The sequence below is a fragment of the Aspergillus sclerotioniger genome (assembly GCF_003184525.1).
Source record: "Aspergillus sclerotioniger CBS 115572 chromosome Unknown BO94scaffold_7, whole genome shotgun sequence".
Taxonomy (NCBI): domain Eukaryota; kingdom Fungi; phylum Ascomycota; class Eurotiomycetes; order Eurotiales; family Aspergillaceae; genus Aspergillus; species Aspergillus sclerotioniger.
In genome coordinates this window covers 134,639-150,706 of record NW_020290997.1, presented here as the reverse complement: position 1 = coordinate 150,706, position 16,068 = coordinate 134,639, and the positions used below count along the sequence as shown (strand labels likewise).

At 48.5% G+C, this 16,068-nt stretch overlaps 5 protein-coding genes across 5 annotated transcripts; 2 read left to right on the top strand and 3 right to left on the bottom strand.

Moving 5' to 3' along the window:
* Positions 1-207: 207 nt before the first annotated feature.
* Positions 208-1,261, bottom strand: BO94DRAFT_583244 (uncharacterized protein; the record flags this gene model as incomplete). The annotated part of the gene is made up of 3 exons (XM_025615546.1): positions 208-666; positions 891-945; positions 999-1,261. The coding sequence occupies 3 exons, from the start codon at positions 1,259-1,261 to the stop codon at positions 208-210; spliced, it is 777 nt and encodes a 258-aa protein (XP_025469763.1).
* A 1,836-nt stretch (positions 1,262-3,097) lies between these two features.
* BO94DRAFT_615691 (uncharacterized protein) lies at positions 3,098-3,959 on the top strand (the record flags this gene model as incomplete). The annotated part of the gene is made up of 4 exons (XM_025616766.1): positions 3,098-3,198; positions 3,239-3,316; positions 3,374-3,583; positions 3,647-3,959. The coding sequence occupies 4 exons, from the start codon at positions 3,098-3,100 to the stop codon at positions 3,741-3,743; spliced, it is 486 nt and encodes a 161-aa protein (XP_025469762.1). The 3' UTR covers positions 3,744-3,959.
* Positions 3,960-5,690: 1,731 nt separating this feature from the next.
* On the bottom strand, positions 5,691-7,526 carry BO94DRAFT_460775 (glycoside hydrolase; the record flags this gene model as incomplete). The annotated part of the gene is made up of 1 exon (XM_025607897.1): positions 5,691-7,526. The coding sequence occupies one exon, from the start codon at positions 7,524-7,526 to the stop codon at positions 5,691-5,693; it is 1,836 nt and encodes a 611-aa protein (XP_025469761.1).
* Positions 7,527-10,445: 2,919 nt separating this feature from the next.
* Positions 10,446-11,549, top strand: BO94DRAFT_460703 (uncharacterized protein; the record flags this gene model as incomplete). Its single annotated transcript, XM_025607893.1, has 3 exons — positions 10,446-10,594; positions 10,646-10,930; positions 10,982-11,549. The coding sequence occupies 3 exons, from the start codon at positions 10,446-10,448 to the stop codon at positions 11,547-11,549; spliced, it is 1,002 nt and encodes a 333-aa protein (XP_025469760.1).
* Positions 11,550-14,051: 2,502 nt separating this feature from the next.
* On the bottom strand, positions 14,052-14,817 carry BO94DRAFT_358216 (uncharacterized protein; the record flags this gene model as incomplete). The annotated part of the gene is made up of 1 exon (XM_025607153.1): positions 14,052-14,817. A coding segment is annotated over one exon (489 nt), but the record flags the coding sequence as incomplete, so codon positions are not given.
* Between the last annotated feature and the right edge of the window lie 1,251 nt (positions 14,818-16,068).

Here is a 16,068-nt window from a genome sequence, read left to right as displayed (position 1 = left end):
GAGGTGTTCAATAAAATCTTGGAGGGGCTCTCTAAGTGATGTCTTATGAGGCTATTTATAGCGCTTGACAGACTTTGAAGAGCACTTGACAGTGAAATTTGGCTGCTTCCTTATCAAACATTTGAATGCCCTCGTCCCGCCATACATCGCATATTATCAAAACATATTAGTAATCTCAAGTTCAAGGCTCACCATAGCAGTACAGATTTACTCACTGGCCTTCAGCTCTAGAGCAGATTTCTCTCTAGTTGGAAGGACACAGTTAAAGCAGGTTAGACCAAATTGTCTCCAGTTGAGCGATTTTAGTTCAACGTAACCGCTAAAGGTTCCTGCAACACGATCCTCCAAATTTATGCCCATATTTGATCTGGGCCGCACGGGATCCTGGCATGATCGTTCATCCAAATCTCCCACCCAGTGGCCAGAACGATATATGACGTCTTTCGAAATATCAACGGCGACATCTGGTAGCTTAAAGTCCGTACGAATCTGGATCTCGATTTTCCACGTGTTCTCCCAATTTCTGGTACTTGCAACATTGAGCAGGATGAGGATCGTTGGGGTGCTTTTTCGGTCTTCAATTTGCCGGTAGCAACCGACAACGAGCACAGCACATCTTTGGGGTGTATTGTCTTCATGATCGCCCCTCTGGCAAATGGCCCTTTCCTGTGAATCGCGTCGGTATTCAATATAGGGCTCATCTTGGCGGGAATAAATGCCCTCTTGTCGGCAATCTCGATTAAGACTTCTGATAGTCCTTCCCGTACCAGATAGACTCGAATATGCCTACAGGCTTGCAACCATATTCCGTCGATCTTATCTCTTCGCGCAAATACAAGGGCCGTAGTCTTGGGTTGGGAATTTGGATCCCACTTCTACTGGCAACTCACAAAATCATTCCATCTTCGTACGATATTGTGGGACTTGAGAATCGATTCGATTGCCCTACAGAACAGGTATTAGCATGACATCCCGGAATAGATTGGAATAGAACAGACCTCTTAACTGGGCTCTCAGGTGAGCAAAGGCGCGAATACAGGTAATTAGCTCTTGAGACTCCTATGGTCTGCACAGGAAGAGCACATAAGTCCATGGCTCCCACACGGTAATCCTCATTGATAAAACCATCGAATGTCTGATTTCCTTCGTCGGAGCTAGAACCACTAGTGCGTCTCTTCCTGACCTCGTATCCATTTAGGGTGGTCGTTGCCCCTCCATGGCACATCTCCAAGTCGGAACCCCTGGACGAAACGCGAGACATGGCTTTCAGAATGCAAGGTCCGGTCTGACCTTGAACGAGCGACTTCGAAGCTCAAACTAAGCGGGGCTCAAGGCAACAGAAGCGAGACGTTGAACAAGAAAAGGGAAGAAAAGGGTGGTTGGAACCAGGTAGGCTGAAGGACAATGTCGCGTTCTTACCAGTACGCCAAAATGATGTACCGCTGGCCATCTGGAGAAGAGACGGAACGAAGACTGTGTTCCAACAGACAATCTAAAGTTGATCGCTGCGAAAGCGGAAAGAAAATCGGAGTTGTCGAGACTTTATATTGCAGGCCCTTGACTCAACTGGTGAAGTAAACAATGATTATGATGGAATGCATGAGTCACTAACCAGCAACGTCAGTGATTATGTAGAAGCAGCTATCGTCACCACAGGTCGTCATGATATGGCGTCTCAATTGCGTAAGTACTAACCGAAATTCCCGAACAGTGAATAAATGAATAGAGAAGAAGCAGTTAATATTCCATATTATACACTCATCACTGACCATTCTCATTGCCCGTTGAAGCAAAATTCAGAAAGCTTCAATGGGGCCTCATTCAACAAAGCAACACAACCCCTGAAGTGAAGAGATATCCTGGACAGTGTGATCAGGTGCATGTAAGGACTTATGGACGAACCTGAATGGAAACTTGATGGATGAATAATGCCTACCTAATCAATACGTCTTACATACGCATTCCTTAAACACCTAGTTGAAGGTCTCCTCAAGGGCCCTATTTTTCGAAGCGCGCTAGATCTGAGAATCTCTAAGTCAGGTCCCGGCAAGGGAAGTTACCTCTAAACCCGATTTTTACATGGATTTATACCGTAGGCCTAAATCAACAACCACGTGCTTAGATGCTTGACGGAGCCCTTCAAAAGCGGTTGACGGGGCCCTTTACCAGTGCTTGAGTTTAGCCATACAGAATGCCCTTCAAATACATAGGTTAAGATTTGGGTTACATGACGCTTAATATAACACTTCAAAACGCCTTGCACTGGGAGCCTCCCGCAGGCACCTATTAAGTGGCAGAATTTCCCAAGTAGACCAAAATAGATACCTCTTAGGTTAGTGGAACAATTCCAAGGTGAATAGGTTCCAACAGTAAGTAGTAAGCATCTAAAGGGCCCCGTTAAGAACCTCTTAGAGGGCTCTGTCCAACGTTTTTGAGGACACCGTCAAAGATCTGCATGTGGTGAGACACCTGACTCGTTCACTTTTTAGCTTTTCCCGCTTTTATTTCCTGCTAAGCTCTCCTTTTCTACTACTAAGTAGGTTACTTGGATTGAGTCACATGAGGGATAAATAGAACGAACCAATCAAAAGCCTCAGTTTGTTCACCAATCATAACCCTCCGTTTCGAGCACCTAAGCATGATCCATGATCCCACTACGTTGTATTTACTGTAGCTTTGCTCAGCTCTCACACTTCGCAGATGTCTGACACAGAATACAATTCAGCATAGTCAAGCATCTGACTACCCTGCGCAGCGACAGCAGCTTCTAGTGGAAGCATCGGACTTCTCTGTCATTCGGATACGAGAAATTTCACTCCGGACTGATTCCATGACTACGTTTCAGAAAGCTCCACCACCGATTGCTCCAGTGATCCTTGTTTCAGACAATATATAGTGATATCATCATAGTCATCCTCGTATAGCGGTGACTTGCTGCCCTACCCAGATTTCTAAAACCACAATATATAAACCCCACGACTATCAGGCTTGGAACAATCTCATCCCACACCAAACCAAATCTCCTCATCGCATCATCTCAGCTAGTATGTTCTACACTCCCAAAATGGGTGCCTCTGCCACAAAGCAAGACGCCACCATGAATAACGAACCCACCACGAAGCAAGAGTTCCTAATGCCCTTGCTGTATTTCGTCCAGCGCATTCAACGGTATTGCCCTCATTTCCTCTCCCTCTCTGCGTTTATTCAAATCATTGTGCTAAGCCATTCATGTCCCCAGCTCCATCTACGAGGTCCCCTCCGACGACGAAGCCATGGAGATCGTGACGGACAACTACAGTCCAGAAGCGAGTTTGGAGTAAGTAGTCCCCTCCCTCTCCCATCCCTCACTTCCTAATTTGATAATATCCACTAGATGGAACTCCGAAGCAATCGACCTGGCCGAGTTCAGGAAATTCGTGCAAGAATGGCGCTCTCGGTACACCTTTCTTGACTTTGAGTTCCATGAGGCTGTTGTGACTCCCGACGTCGATGACGTAGAGGGACGTGGAGGTACGCTTGGGTTCGGATTGAAGGGACGCGTGCTGGGAAAAGATGATGGGAAGATGTATGAGGGGAAGGTGCAGTAAGTCTGGTGTTGTTTTCTTAATGGGGATTTTGATTGTGTGGGACTGATGCGGTGGATCAGTGCGATTTTCAAGGTCGAATGGATTAATGATCGTCGGGTCATCACCAGAAATCAACAGATCCTGCAGGGTCCTTATGTTGTTAAGGATGACAGATGAGATCGTCATGATTGGGAGAGAGATCTGTTGGTGGTGCGAGGATGGATTGTGGTAGTTGGTTGGCATATCTTGATCCATAAGGCAGATTGCAATTGGAGATGGGCTGGCAATTGTTGGAACCAGGGAGTAGGGGCTTCATCTTCGAGATGTTTCTCCACCGTGTTTGTAGCCAGTTTCTTTGGGATAGCTTATTGAATTTTGATTTGAGGTCTGGAAATATACGTAGTTCTGTGATCTAAACATCTAAACAATCGTCCTCAAATAGCACAATTAGATTTAGCATTTCTAGACGGAATCGGTGATGATGTACAATGCCAATGCGAATACATCAAGCTCGCCAGCAATCTCGAAGGATGAATCAAGTACAATGCTACTGTATGAACCAAAGTAGTTCGATATAGGTAGTACTGATGTAGTGAGGGGATTCTACTAGTAGAGATTATTGATCAAACCGGCGGCTTGTCTGATCACGTTCGACCATGAACGAACACAAGAAACGAATCCAATAAAAAGTTAAAAGCGCGAGTATCTCGCCAAACCATCACACTATAATTAATTGGCAGTGACTGTACAAGAAAGGAAATTTTTTGAGAGTGAAGAAAGGAAATTGGCCAAGTGAAAGACAGGAGAGGAGGCCAAGATATCCCAAGCCGCAAGCGAGGATTAACATCCACGCATCCGCTTGCACACAGTGGCATAGCCACAGGTACAGTAATCCTGGTCGAAAATCTTGTAAAGATTTGGCGGCATATAGGATACACCGACGGTGACGTCGCTAACACTGCCGTTGACCGTATTGATCCAACAGGGACTATCACAGAAAGGGTTCTGACCAGTCACGGGGAGGAGATTAAACACCGGCAGGTTGTAGAAGCAGGTCGGGGGGGATCCGGTGCTGGCAACCTCGGCCATGTCAACTGTCTGAGAGCCGTAGTAGACCCCCGTTGCGTTTTGACAAGCCTCGGAATTGACCAGCATTTCTGTGATGTTCATGCCGTAGCTGGTGATGCTGTCGAGTATGGACTCGGTGGCGTGGGTGTTGTGGGCATGTCCCTGCCTGCAGTCGCCGGCCCCAGGGTAGGCCAGGGTGTAGCAGATATTATCGATCAGGTATTGAGCCGTTGCAGTACATTTCTTGGGGTCCACGGACGCGTCCTTCAACACGTAATAGTCCGCTCCGGCAAGGGCTGCGCCAACCAGATTCTGCTTAAGTGTGGAGATGATACTATCCTGTAAGGTTTTCCAAGCCTCCCCATCGAAAGCAAACAAAGGCTTCACGTTGTAGAAATAATTGGCGACATCATGAGTGAAGGGCCCCTCGATAAGCCTGCTAGGGAGATGACCGGCATTGTTGGGGTTTTCGAAAATCGAACTGCTGAGATCGACGATGCTGGAAGATGTCAAGTTATATAATCCTGTCATAGCGTTGATAAGGTCCGTTTCGATTTGCCCACTGTCTGGGAGCGTGTAAGATCCGGAAGAAAGCAAGTGGATGAAGCTCTCAGCCGTGCTGAACCCCGTGTCAAGAGCACCGGTAATAGGCTGCGCCGCAGGTACTAGACTGGAGGCTACCCCAATCGCGCTAGACAGACCAGACTAGAAGCTGGAGAAGCTCAACACGCCTTTCTCGAGCTTGGGTGTAAACGTATCGACAATTATAGGGATATCCAAGCTGGCAACAGCTGCACTACCCTCGAATGCGGAGTGCCATTGGAGCAGCATCGTATATAGGGTTGCCACCATGTATTGCGCCCAGTAAACTCCATCCACAACGTCGCCATCGGTACAATAGTGTCCCAGGATGGATGTGCAGTCATCGGCTGGGAAGTATTGGCAATGGGCGTGAGCGTACCCATGGGCCATACCTTCGTCCCAGTCTTCAGGATCACCTGCATATTCCGTAAGGACTTCGTCGATATACGCAGCCCCCAGCATGACATACTTCTCCTATTCAGCCCTGGTATTTTGGCCCAAAATGAGGTCGATACAGGTAAGGTTTTGATTGACATGAAGACCCAAGTCGCTTATCTCCTCGTTCAAACTGAGTAGACCCGGAGTGCTGGGGTCAACATATACCTCAAACTCCTCCAGGTCAATGGCCCATTCACTCGTACCCGCGAAGTTGAAGGTCTCATAGTAAGCCGCCCGAGTGCTCTTGGTTGTGTTGGTCATGTAACCCACCCATTGGGTTTCATTATACACCAAAATATTGGAATCGCTGCCTTTATCAAATATATACTCCGCATCCGGATTGTCTGTCAGAATCTGGTTGATTTCAGCGTTGGACATAAAGCCGGTGGTTTGGGTGCATGGCCCTGGCGCTCCCCCAGCTGTCCATGTGCAGGATGAGGAATAGCAACCAGCAGAGGCCATTTCGAATGAGCGCCCGTAGCTGGCCACACCCACCATGATAAAACTGGTGGCTACCGGGGCCTTGGATATCATGGACAGTGCCCACATGGTCTCGGTAAGATTGACATGGCTGAACAAACATTCACCCGCCGGACAGCCCGAGTCAGCATACTTGTCTCCAAGGTCCCATATCCCATGCAGGTCGTACGTCATGAAGACAATGTAGTCCACCACTTGGACCATTTCCGCAATAGGAAAAGCCTTCAGATACCAGTAAGATGCAGAGGCAGTTATGGAGATTGACTTGGATGGCAAGGCCTCGCGCAAGGCTATGAGGAATTCCAGGTAGTTCGAGCCCTCGTCGTCGCTTCCAGCAGGGATTCCAGGAATGTCAGGCTCGCCGGGATACTCCCAGTCAAAGTCCACACCGTCAAGGTCATGCTCATCCAGAAAGTGCACCACGTTTTGCACCAGAGTATCGCGATTGGCGGCGGTGACTCCTTCTCGGAAGATCATATAAGTATCCGGGCTTGTAGAGAACTCCCAACCCCCAAAACTGATGATGCGCTTCACATCTTTCAACTCGCGGAAGTAGGTAAATTGTTGTTCGGTGCCAGAAACATCGATTGAAAAGGACGAAGTGATGTTGCCGAACGCAAAATGGACGTGCGTGAACTTTTGAGGACTGATACTAAAGGCGTTCATTTGCAGGCAAGGCCGTTCCACATTGGAGGCATCAAAATACCCTACCTTGGAGAATGAAGACGGAGTGATTGCGGTATTCACAATGGTTGTACCGCAGTTTGAGATACATCCATTGGACCCTGCGGCGGCTGTTCCCGGCGCGCCAGTAGCAGCCAAAGTATCATTGCAATATTCGGGGGTCGCACCACACTGGCCCCAAGTATCGCAACAGGCGTTCAGTGGGCAGGGGTTCATTGTCGGCCAATCCCCAACCGTCGCATTCGCGAAGTCGGTACCAGGAACTTGAGGACCGCAGACCGCATTGGCGAGCGCAACCGGATAAGGGGGGGTGCCCTCTGAAAGACAGATCGACTGGCCGATTTGTAGGTCATCACAGCCATACCAACCCCACGTATCGGAATTGAGCTTGTTGATCTTATCCTCCGTCAGACTATACGTGGCTGCGAGTGCAGAGCACGTATCCCCAGAGACCACATAATAGGTATAACAAGTTCCATTCGCGTCGGCAGACGGGGCGAAATCAGGGAGGTCACCTGGTGAGCAACAGACATACTGCCCTGCGGCCAGGGTCGAGCAAAGATCACTGGATGGATTGTAATCATAGAAGTCATCCGCGGAGATTTCACACTCCTCGACCAGAGAGGCACACGAATCACCTGAAACAACCTTGACATACGAACAGGTGGACCGTCGGTGGATGTAATGCCGGGCGTGTCCATGGGACATGGAATGCCCATGTGTGCCGAAGGATCTACGATGCACGGTGCCGTTGCCTGTTTCCGACGAGGACGTAGTGGCGGTCAACACACTGATTGTGTCTGTTGCCAGGAGCTCAGTACCACCAGTGTGGCTGGTGGTAAACCCAGAGACGCACTTTCCATCGCTCCACGTATGGACATGCTGTTGGACCATGGCTAGATCACCCCGTAGATCGACAGCGATCCCCAAAGTAAAGTTTGAGTTCATGCCACAAGATTGCCACACCCAATAGTCGCTGTTCGGGACGGTTTCGAGAATCTTAGTGACGTTATCCAATATGGAGTAAATGTTTTGGGCATGTTGAAGGCTGCCTCCAACATAGATACCAGCCGCCACCGTCTCGAGTGCCGAGTAGGCAAAGATCGACGACTTCTGACAATTGCCTGATAGATATTTCTGCATATCTTGCAGGGTGGGGATAGACTTATTGCTCTGAATGGTTGGGAAAGTCGTGCTGGAGGTGTCGGCATTCCAAAAGCCAAATTCATAGTCAACCTCAAGGGTTGTATCCGGACTCGCGTAGACTGTACTATCGCTCGCGCTGTCCAGACCACCCGATCCAGTTGTGGTGCAGCTGAAGATGGTATGATGGGCGGTGCTATCATTCAATGGGTTCTGGACCATAAAGTCTAATAACATTGTCTCGTCGCATTTGGCCACGCGCGCTGTACTTGGGTACGCAAACCACTTTGTCGGGTCGTAGCTGTTACATTGGGAGGGACAGCGAGTAGATTTCTGAACTCGGGCACGAGCGGAGACATTTGCAGGGGAGTTAAATCCGGATTCCAAAAGGGAGCTGCTTAGGGCACTTCCTTGGCCCGCCAGCCACAGGACAACAAGCTGGGTGATGGGAACATTCCCCCACATGACTGCTTGCGTTCACAAACCCACACCGAAAATAGGAGTTTGGATCGGGGCTGGAAAAGCTTATCAAAAGGGAAAAAAAAGAAAAAAGAAAAGAAAAGAAAAGGAAGAAAGAAACATAGAGAAAGACAAAAGATAAGAAATGAAAAGAAAAGAAAGGAAGAAAGAGAGAGAGAGAGAGAGAGAACCAAGGAGAGAAAGAGAATATTAGAGAAAGTGATGGGAAGAGTGAATTGAGTGAATGTTGGATGGTTGGATGGGTGAGAAAAAGGACGTGTGATAAAGGGGGGGGAAAGGGCTTTTATATTCAAGGAAGATTAAGAAAGAGTTGCATTGCTGAACAGAGGGTTGAGTTACGTTCACTTCCCACACACTATCATGTTAGCTCCACCATCGCGCAGTGGAAGAGGCATAGTAGTTTGATAGATTTGATGCTAGATTACACGGAAGTATCCCATAGAGACTAAGTGCGCGGTTGGTCTAAGACTACACTGCCGCCGCTGTATCAATTACTTCCTTCTCCCTCGGGTTGTTTCGTTGTCAAACTTGTTTCCCATTCCTATTGTGAACTCCATAAAAAGTGAACACCAGATGAAGAGCCAAAAGTACTGTGATAGTGGGTACCCATGCTTTTTTCTGCATCTCCGGGAGATCAAGTGTTCCAATGTTCCAGTGCGATGCGGCACAGCTTTCTAGGACTCAAGCGGATATTACGGCTGATTGCTGCATGGGTGAGATCCTCCTCTTGGCTAGAGGCGACACTCAAACGACCGTGTGCTAGATAGTATTCTCGATTGGTCCACGACTCCACATGGGTAGTAGACGCCGGTGTGCTCTCAAGGTGAGCGCCAAGTGGAGTCCCGTTACTCTCTCCCCTACAACTCATATCGCCTAGATACAGGCTGTTGCCTGCTGTGGTAGAGTAGCAAGGACTGGGACTTGAACAATGTTCACGGGGGATAGCTAAGACCAAATCCGCCCCCAACTTCCAATGTGGACATCGCACGGTACTAGTATTTCGAAGTTGCATCGCCGGCCAATAGCATAGGCTCTTGAAAATTCTCATGGCGTGCCTGCGAAACAAAGATGAAAGGAAGAGAGAAAGGAGGACTATGGTTGTGGTTTCTGAATAGATCTGGCTTGACTCTCAGCCCTACTTCATTTGCACTTTCCATGGTCTGAGTATCTGGTCTTCCTATATCTTGCACATACCTCCAACAGCCGTGATAATGTGTTTGCAGGCTTACTCTTGAAAGGGGGTCCCGAAGCTGGCATCGGCAAACTCTTTCATTTCTATACCATACCAAACCGGTCGAGTAAAATACCGCTAATTTCACCAGGACCAGAGACATGCTGTGGGGAAAGGTGGAGTGACTTGGCGAATAGGATCAATACCCGCAGTCGCAAATTTGACCCGGATCTTATTCCTCCTTTGCAAAATTGCAAGAACTTGGATAAAGCAAGTTGTTTCCATTGATGTTGGTATGTTGGTGCTTGGTAAAATGTCTGCTAGAACGGCCAGGCGGCGTCAAAAGCCTGACCCTTGCGACCCCCCGCATCACCGGGCCGGAAGCCATCTTCAGCGTACTAGTACCGTCTACTGAGTACTGACTCGATAACCCTGGACTGCGTGGGTCTCCACGGAAGGCTTCGGCATCTAGATATCTTCTGGGTCAAATCAGAGACAACCGGGGAGGCGCCAGGGACCCGCTGGGACCCCGTAGAGGCTAGCTAAGCTTTTCAGGGGAAAGGCTTAGCGATGAATCACCCCTCCGTGCCCGACGCTAGGGCTCAGCCAGAAGATGATGGTCCAAATGTCCAATATATCCTCGCGCGGGGTGAGTGCTAGTCCACTGTAGGTGCTTTCATCCGTGCCTCAGCGGCGTTCGCCGGAGAATCGAACCCTGTTGCCTAGACCCCCCCCCTCATATATTTCAAGGGGTCGATATAATACCCACATAATGCCCACACAAGAACCCGACCCCGAGAGATCCCACGCGCAGCCAAAGTGCGAGAAATGCGATGCTTCACCCTGTCACCTTGCAGGTTGTCCTATGCAGTCTGGCCTTCGCGGTCAAGATTGCAGCCAAGGATGACCCGGATTTCAATCCGTTTTACAATTTCCGACCCAATAATGTGACTCTTAACGGTTTGTACTACTGGGTTGGCTCGTATGTTGCATCTTTACGCTTCTTTTCGCCGGACTTCTGCTGATTAAACAGGTACTATAATGGAACAGCACACGTGGAAGCTTGGCCCGACGCTGGGCTGGCCGCCAATTACAGCTCTCTGTGTCCGCCTCTTGCCAACACTACAATGACTCGCCAATATGACACCGTTCTGGCCCTTACTGAGCCCAGCAATTATAATTATGGCTTTGACCCAGTCAACGCCTTCCTCACCATGTGGCCTTCTGGCTTCAATTTCTCCTCATTGTCCACTTCACCGATAGAAGTATATGCCGTGGACTATTCCCCATACTTGGAATTCGCCTTGTATTCATCTTAGTCAGTCATGCAAATGGTGAACTATCACGTATCTTGACTGACACATGACAGCCCTACCTACTCGCTGGGCCCTCCTTTCTGGGTGGTTGGAGATGCTAACAACAATTTTGACTGGACGCTTGACCCAACTCATGGTCCACCATACACCCTTTCTAGTACCATTGATAACTATAACGGCATTGGAGGCGACCAGGCCTTCTTGATAAATGGCACCGATTGCAACGGAACTGGCGAAATCGAATGGTCTTTCAGCCCCGCCGCTTTGAGCAGCTATGCAAATCGCCTAGCCTTGCCTAATCCCACTGTTGATCTCCAATTCGATGAGAAAACAGCCAACCTCTCTGTACAGGGGTATTTTTACGGCTCTCCCTATAATACTGGCGAGCTTCTCACAGTGGGAAAGTTTAGATTAAGCTTCTCCGGTGTGTTGGATGCTTATCACTCGGATGTTCTGGTAAACAACACTGCCACGCCGACTTGGCTGCGCACTGTGGGATTTAATAACAACTCCCAAAATGTCGGGTATACCGGTGCGGCAAGTGGCCCATATGTGGCAGGACCTCTCGCAATCGCTGCTTGGATATTCGTGATGTTCCGAGCCGTGTTCCTGAATCTTTGAATGGTTTCCCTTCTCGTTCCTTGCGGTATATTGTTGTTGACATGTATCCTGACCAATGGTTTATGTATACTACTGTTTCCTCTACACTCCTTTATACTTCATTCACGATTTCATTGGAACCCACAAATGGTTTCGAGGCTCTTCCTACTTCAAGCCCTAGTGGTGAGTGCAATGGGCCGCCTACTGACCCCGATATACGGCGCATCCATACCCCCCAGGGTGATCTAGATCATCTAGGGAGATTGGCCATCCATCTCTTGTATAATATTCACATTGTGCTCTCTTCAAATCGTTCCAATTCAATTTTTGCATCTTAGGCAGCTTGATGTGAAACTTCTCTCAGCATGACTAATCCGACCATGTCCCCGTGATCAGCATCATGGCTTGCTTCGCACTTTCTGAAAGGCTCTTCCACTATTCACATCCCAAGTCATGCCATCTTCTCGACTCAATTCAATGCAATGTATCCAGGATTCCAACCCCATCGCATCATCCAGAAAACATCGCAAAAGAGCACACAGGGCGTGCACGTCCTGTCGCGCACGCAAGGTGCGCTGTGATGTCTCAGTCCGAGGCTGCCCATGTAGGAACTGCGACCTGGATGGTGTCACTTGTGTTGTCACTGGACACTCCCCAAAATTGTAAGCCGTTATCGCATACTCATCCCACAGGCCCCAAGAACATTACAATATAGAAGATCGGCTGAATATCTCGCATGTACATACCATAGATGTTGCTGACCGGTGAAGGGCATCGAATGCACTGGGCTCTGCGCCACGAACGTTCTCATCGCCGACTGAAAGTAACAATAATGTAGGCACGATGATGGTATGTTTTGCCCCGTATCTCAACCATGGCAATATACTGCTGAATTGGCTCACGGTGTACCATCACATAAAAATCTTTATAGCCTCAATTCATCTATGGCTGTTGCTGACAACGGCCGAATAGCCGGAGAAACTAGCTCTCCCTCAGATGCACTCTACTGCCACTACCCATTTCTCATTATTAACAGCATCTGCAATATTGACCCAAATAAACTCAACATCCTGGGGCTCCAAGGCTGCCTATTCCTATGCCAGACCCGTTGGATGAGTTTATCCAGCAATACTTCTTACATGTTCACCCAATCTTTCCACTCCTTAATGAACCGGAGGCCTGGAACCTGTATTCCGGCAACACCAGGAATCTACGCATAAAAATATTTCTTTACTGGTCCTTGGGCCATATGATCACCTTCTCGCTGGCCAACGAACCAAGGCCTACAATTGAGCAGGCTGACATTAACTGGACTGACATCCTTGTCTGCCAGGCAGACCCTTCTCTCCGTTTGACTCCGGTGCTGGAGCTAAGTCTACGAAAGGGATATTGGCCGAAGATACAGACTTTCCTGCGCGGCTTAGAGACTTGTTTACCACCAAGCTTGATCCTCTCATAAGCCTGGCCAAAACACACCAAAGTGCGATCATCGAAGAACCCTCCAACAATCTTGTTTTGTGTTGGGACACAAAGTTTTCGTTCCGTCTGTTCTCCAGATGGCCAGCGGTTTACCGTTTTGGCGTACTGGTATGAACGTAACATTTTGTCCCCGAGAACGCTGGACCCTCCAGTTATTACCCTCAACCATGGAGGATGTTTGACACAAGAACAATCGCAACCGTGAAGTGCTCACGAAAATATACTTGAAGCCCTAGATATTGAAATTTATTCAAAGTTGGCTGGTGGGGTTAGAGAAAAAGATGTATCATTCTCATCGGATACCAACATTTTTGAGCATCCGTCTGAATTTATTTTGCTTTTTTTCCCCGATAGCAGATAGTCCCTGGAACAACTCATATATGTTGGACGGTGTCGGCTGGATGCTACCTTGACACTTTGTCCGATTCGTTTTACGGTCGAAGATGTAATAAATAGTCTACCGTTGTGGTCCACTAGGTGCCTGCAGGTCTCTTTTAGCCGAGTTATCAGACTTCTGTCAGTGGTCAACTCGCTTTTTTTCCGCAGTCGAGTTCTTTTGACTTCCTTATTTGTACTGTGAAGGGGCTCTTCCCGAGCAGGACGTCAGAATACATATTCTTGCCTCATCCAGGATCGACGGGCATGTAAACCAGGATTGAGCAACATTGGTATGATTTTATTATGGAAAACCCTTTTATTCTACAGGAATGCATTGGAAACTCTTTCCCACAACGTATATATATCTATTCTTCCATACACACTGCTATCGACTCGGTCCAGCGATTCAAGGGATAGCCAGAGATGATCCGGAAGCGAACGATGATTGGGTGGGGAGACGCCAAGACCTCGAGCCGAAATTGCCGAAATTGCCGAAATTACCGGTTCCCCTCGGCTAACCCCATCGAGGCGGAGAGTTGTATACTTCGAAACCAATGCTGGCACGCCCGATGTTCTCTCATCCTACACCCTCATTAACAACTTCATCACACCTACATAATGGCACCAGGAACCGCCCCCTACCCAATCGTGGACGTCTGGGCGCATCTACCAGGAGCAAGTTTGCCCCAACCCCCATTAAACAGTCCACTCATTAACCCCATCCCTCTATAGCTCGGAGCCGCCATCCCTGAAGTCGCCTCTCTCTTCGCCTAGGTACAGCCACTCGGACCCCTCAATCGCCGACAAAAAGCGCTCCTCCTCCGAAGTCATCGCATTAACGGACTAAGCCGGCATGTCCCACATCCGTTTATCCGCCTAGACCCGCCCGGGAAAACAATCTTCTCGAATGAAAAAGTCGCCCAATCCACGCGCGCCTATTGGATCAAATCTTCGGTTTGGCTACCGTCGATCTACATAACCCCTTTGCAGCCGTCAAAGAGCTAAACACTACGTCCGAAAAGAGAACTTCGTTGGGTTGAGGGTTGTACCTTGGTTGTGGAATCTCCCTCCCTCGGATGCGCATTACTGGCCACTGTATGTCAAGTGTATTGAGGTGGATGTTCCATTTTACACTCAGATGGGACATACTGCGGTTGCGTGGAAGAATAGAAATGTGTATATTGATACAAGTGCTTGGTCGCCGAGGTATTATGCGCAGGAGGTTATTACGTTTGCGAATATCACGGGAAGAGAGGAGGTAATGTTTCGGACGAACTTTCCCCAATTGGGGTCTAGGGATTGTGTGGATAAAGTCAATGAGTATTTGGTGGGGAAGGACGGCGGGTTGAGGGGAAGTGTGGTGGAGGGGTTTATGGGTGGTAATGCGCCGAGGGTTTTGAAGTTGCCGGTGGATGGGAATGTGGAAGAAGGGCCGAGATCGAGAATTCGAGGGTTCAGATGTATATTGGCTGGAAATTGAAACTTTTGCAGGTGGGTGATTTGTGAGTGAGCGATGTTAAGGCGTAGGGTGAGTGGGGGTGATGTTATTCAACGTGTTTATTCTTGTTAATTGTCAGATGATAAATCCCGATAATTCCATTAACGATAAATACTAGGGTGATCACTTGGACTGGTGTTACAGACACTGGCTAGATGAATCTCTGTACGTCACTATTCGGCCTTGCTCACCGTCGTGTTGGTAAAAACACCAGCTGGCCAGCCGACCCTAGGCAGGGATCGCAGGGTTGGCAGGGACCCGCCAAGAACCCACGGGGCGGGCCATCCCGCGATCGGGCGTGGGCTAGCGAATAGCGATCCCTGCGGATACGAGGGGGCCCGTGCACATTGGTAGATCCTACCATCACTTGCACGACTATTGAAAAGAGACCTGAGGGGTATCTAAGCGACAATGACGCAGAGGTAGTCAGCTTGTTTGTTTCAGCCAGGTGGACAGTTTCTTAACCTGATTCAGGACATGTCAACTCCTACTATCGGCCGCATCGGCGCGACAGAAATAGGCCAGGGCATACCTGAGCCATTAATAGCATTCGTGTTACGGTGGTCAGACGTTCTACGTCCATGGATCGGCCTTGAGCCGGATGAAAAGATAATGTGCATGCACAGGGCTTTGTCACGTGTCATGTCTAGAGGAATAAGTGCGATTCAGACCCTCATGGAGAAAAGAGTGGTAGATTCGATGCTTTAGAGTCAGGATTGACTCGTATTATCAGCGAGCATGCTTTTAGGCTGTGGGACGCTCTCTTGCTGTTATGAGAGATTATGAGATAATTCTTTTGAACCTCGTATTATTGCATGTGCCAATAATGTGGTGTAGGGTTGTACTACCTAGCCGGGCTACACCCTGGGCTGCAGGTATGTTGATCGTAGATAACTTACGTACCCACTAATTCGGCACTGCATCTACATCACAGAAATTTTGAATATCGCATTGACAACATGAAATTCTGTTCTTTTTCTTCTTCTTTCTTTTTGCTTTCCACGGTCGCTTAGCACTGGATGCTGACAAGTCGTTAAGATGACTAGCCAGACTACTGATAAAGGCCCAGTGTAGTCTTTAGAATGATATCAAAGACATATACCTCTTTGTAATAGAGTGATAACATCTTTAGGTGTGTGTTGCACCGCCACATGCCATTTAGAGTATCAGCATGGCAGCAGGGGT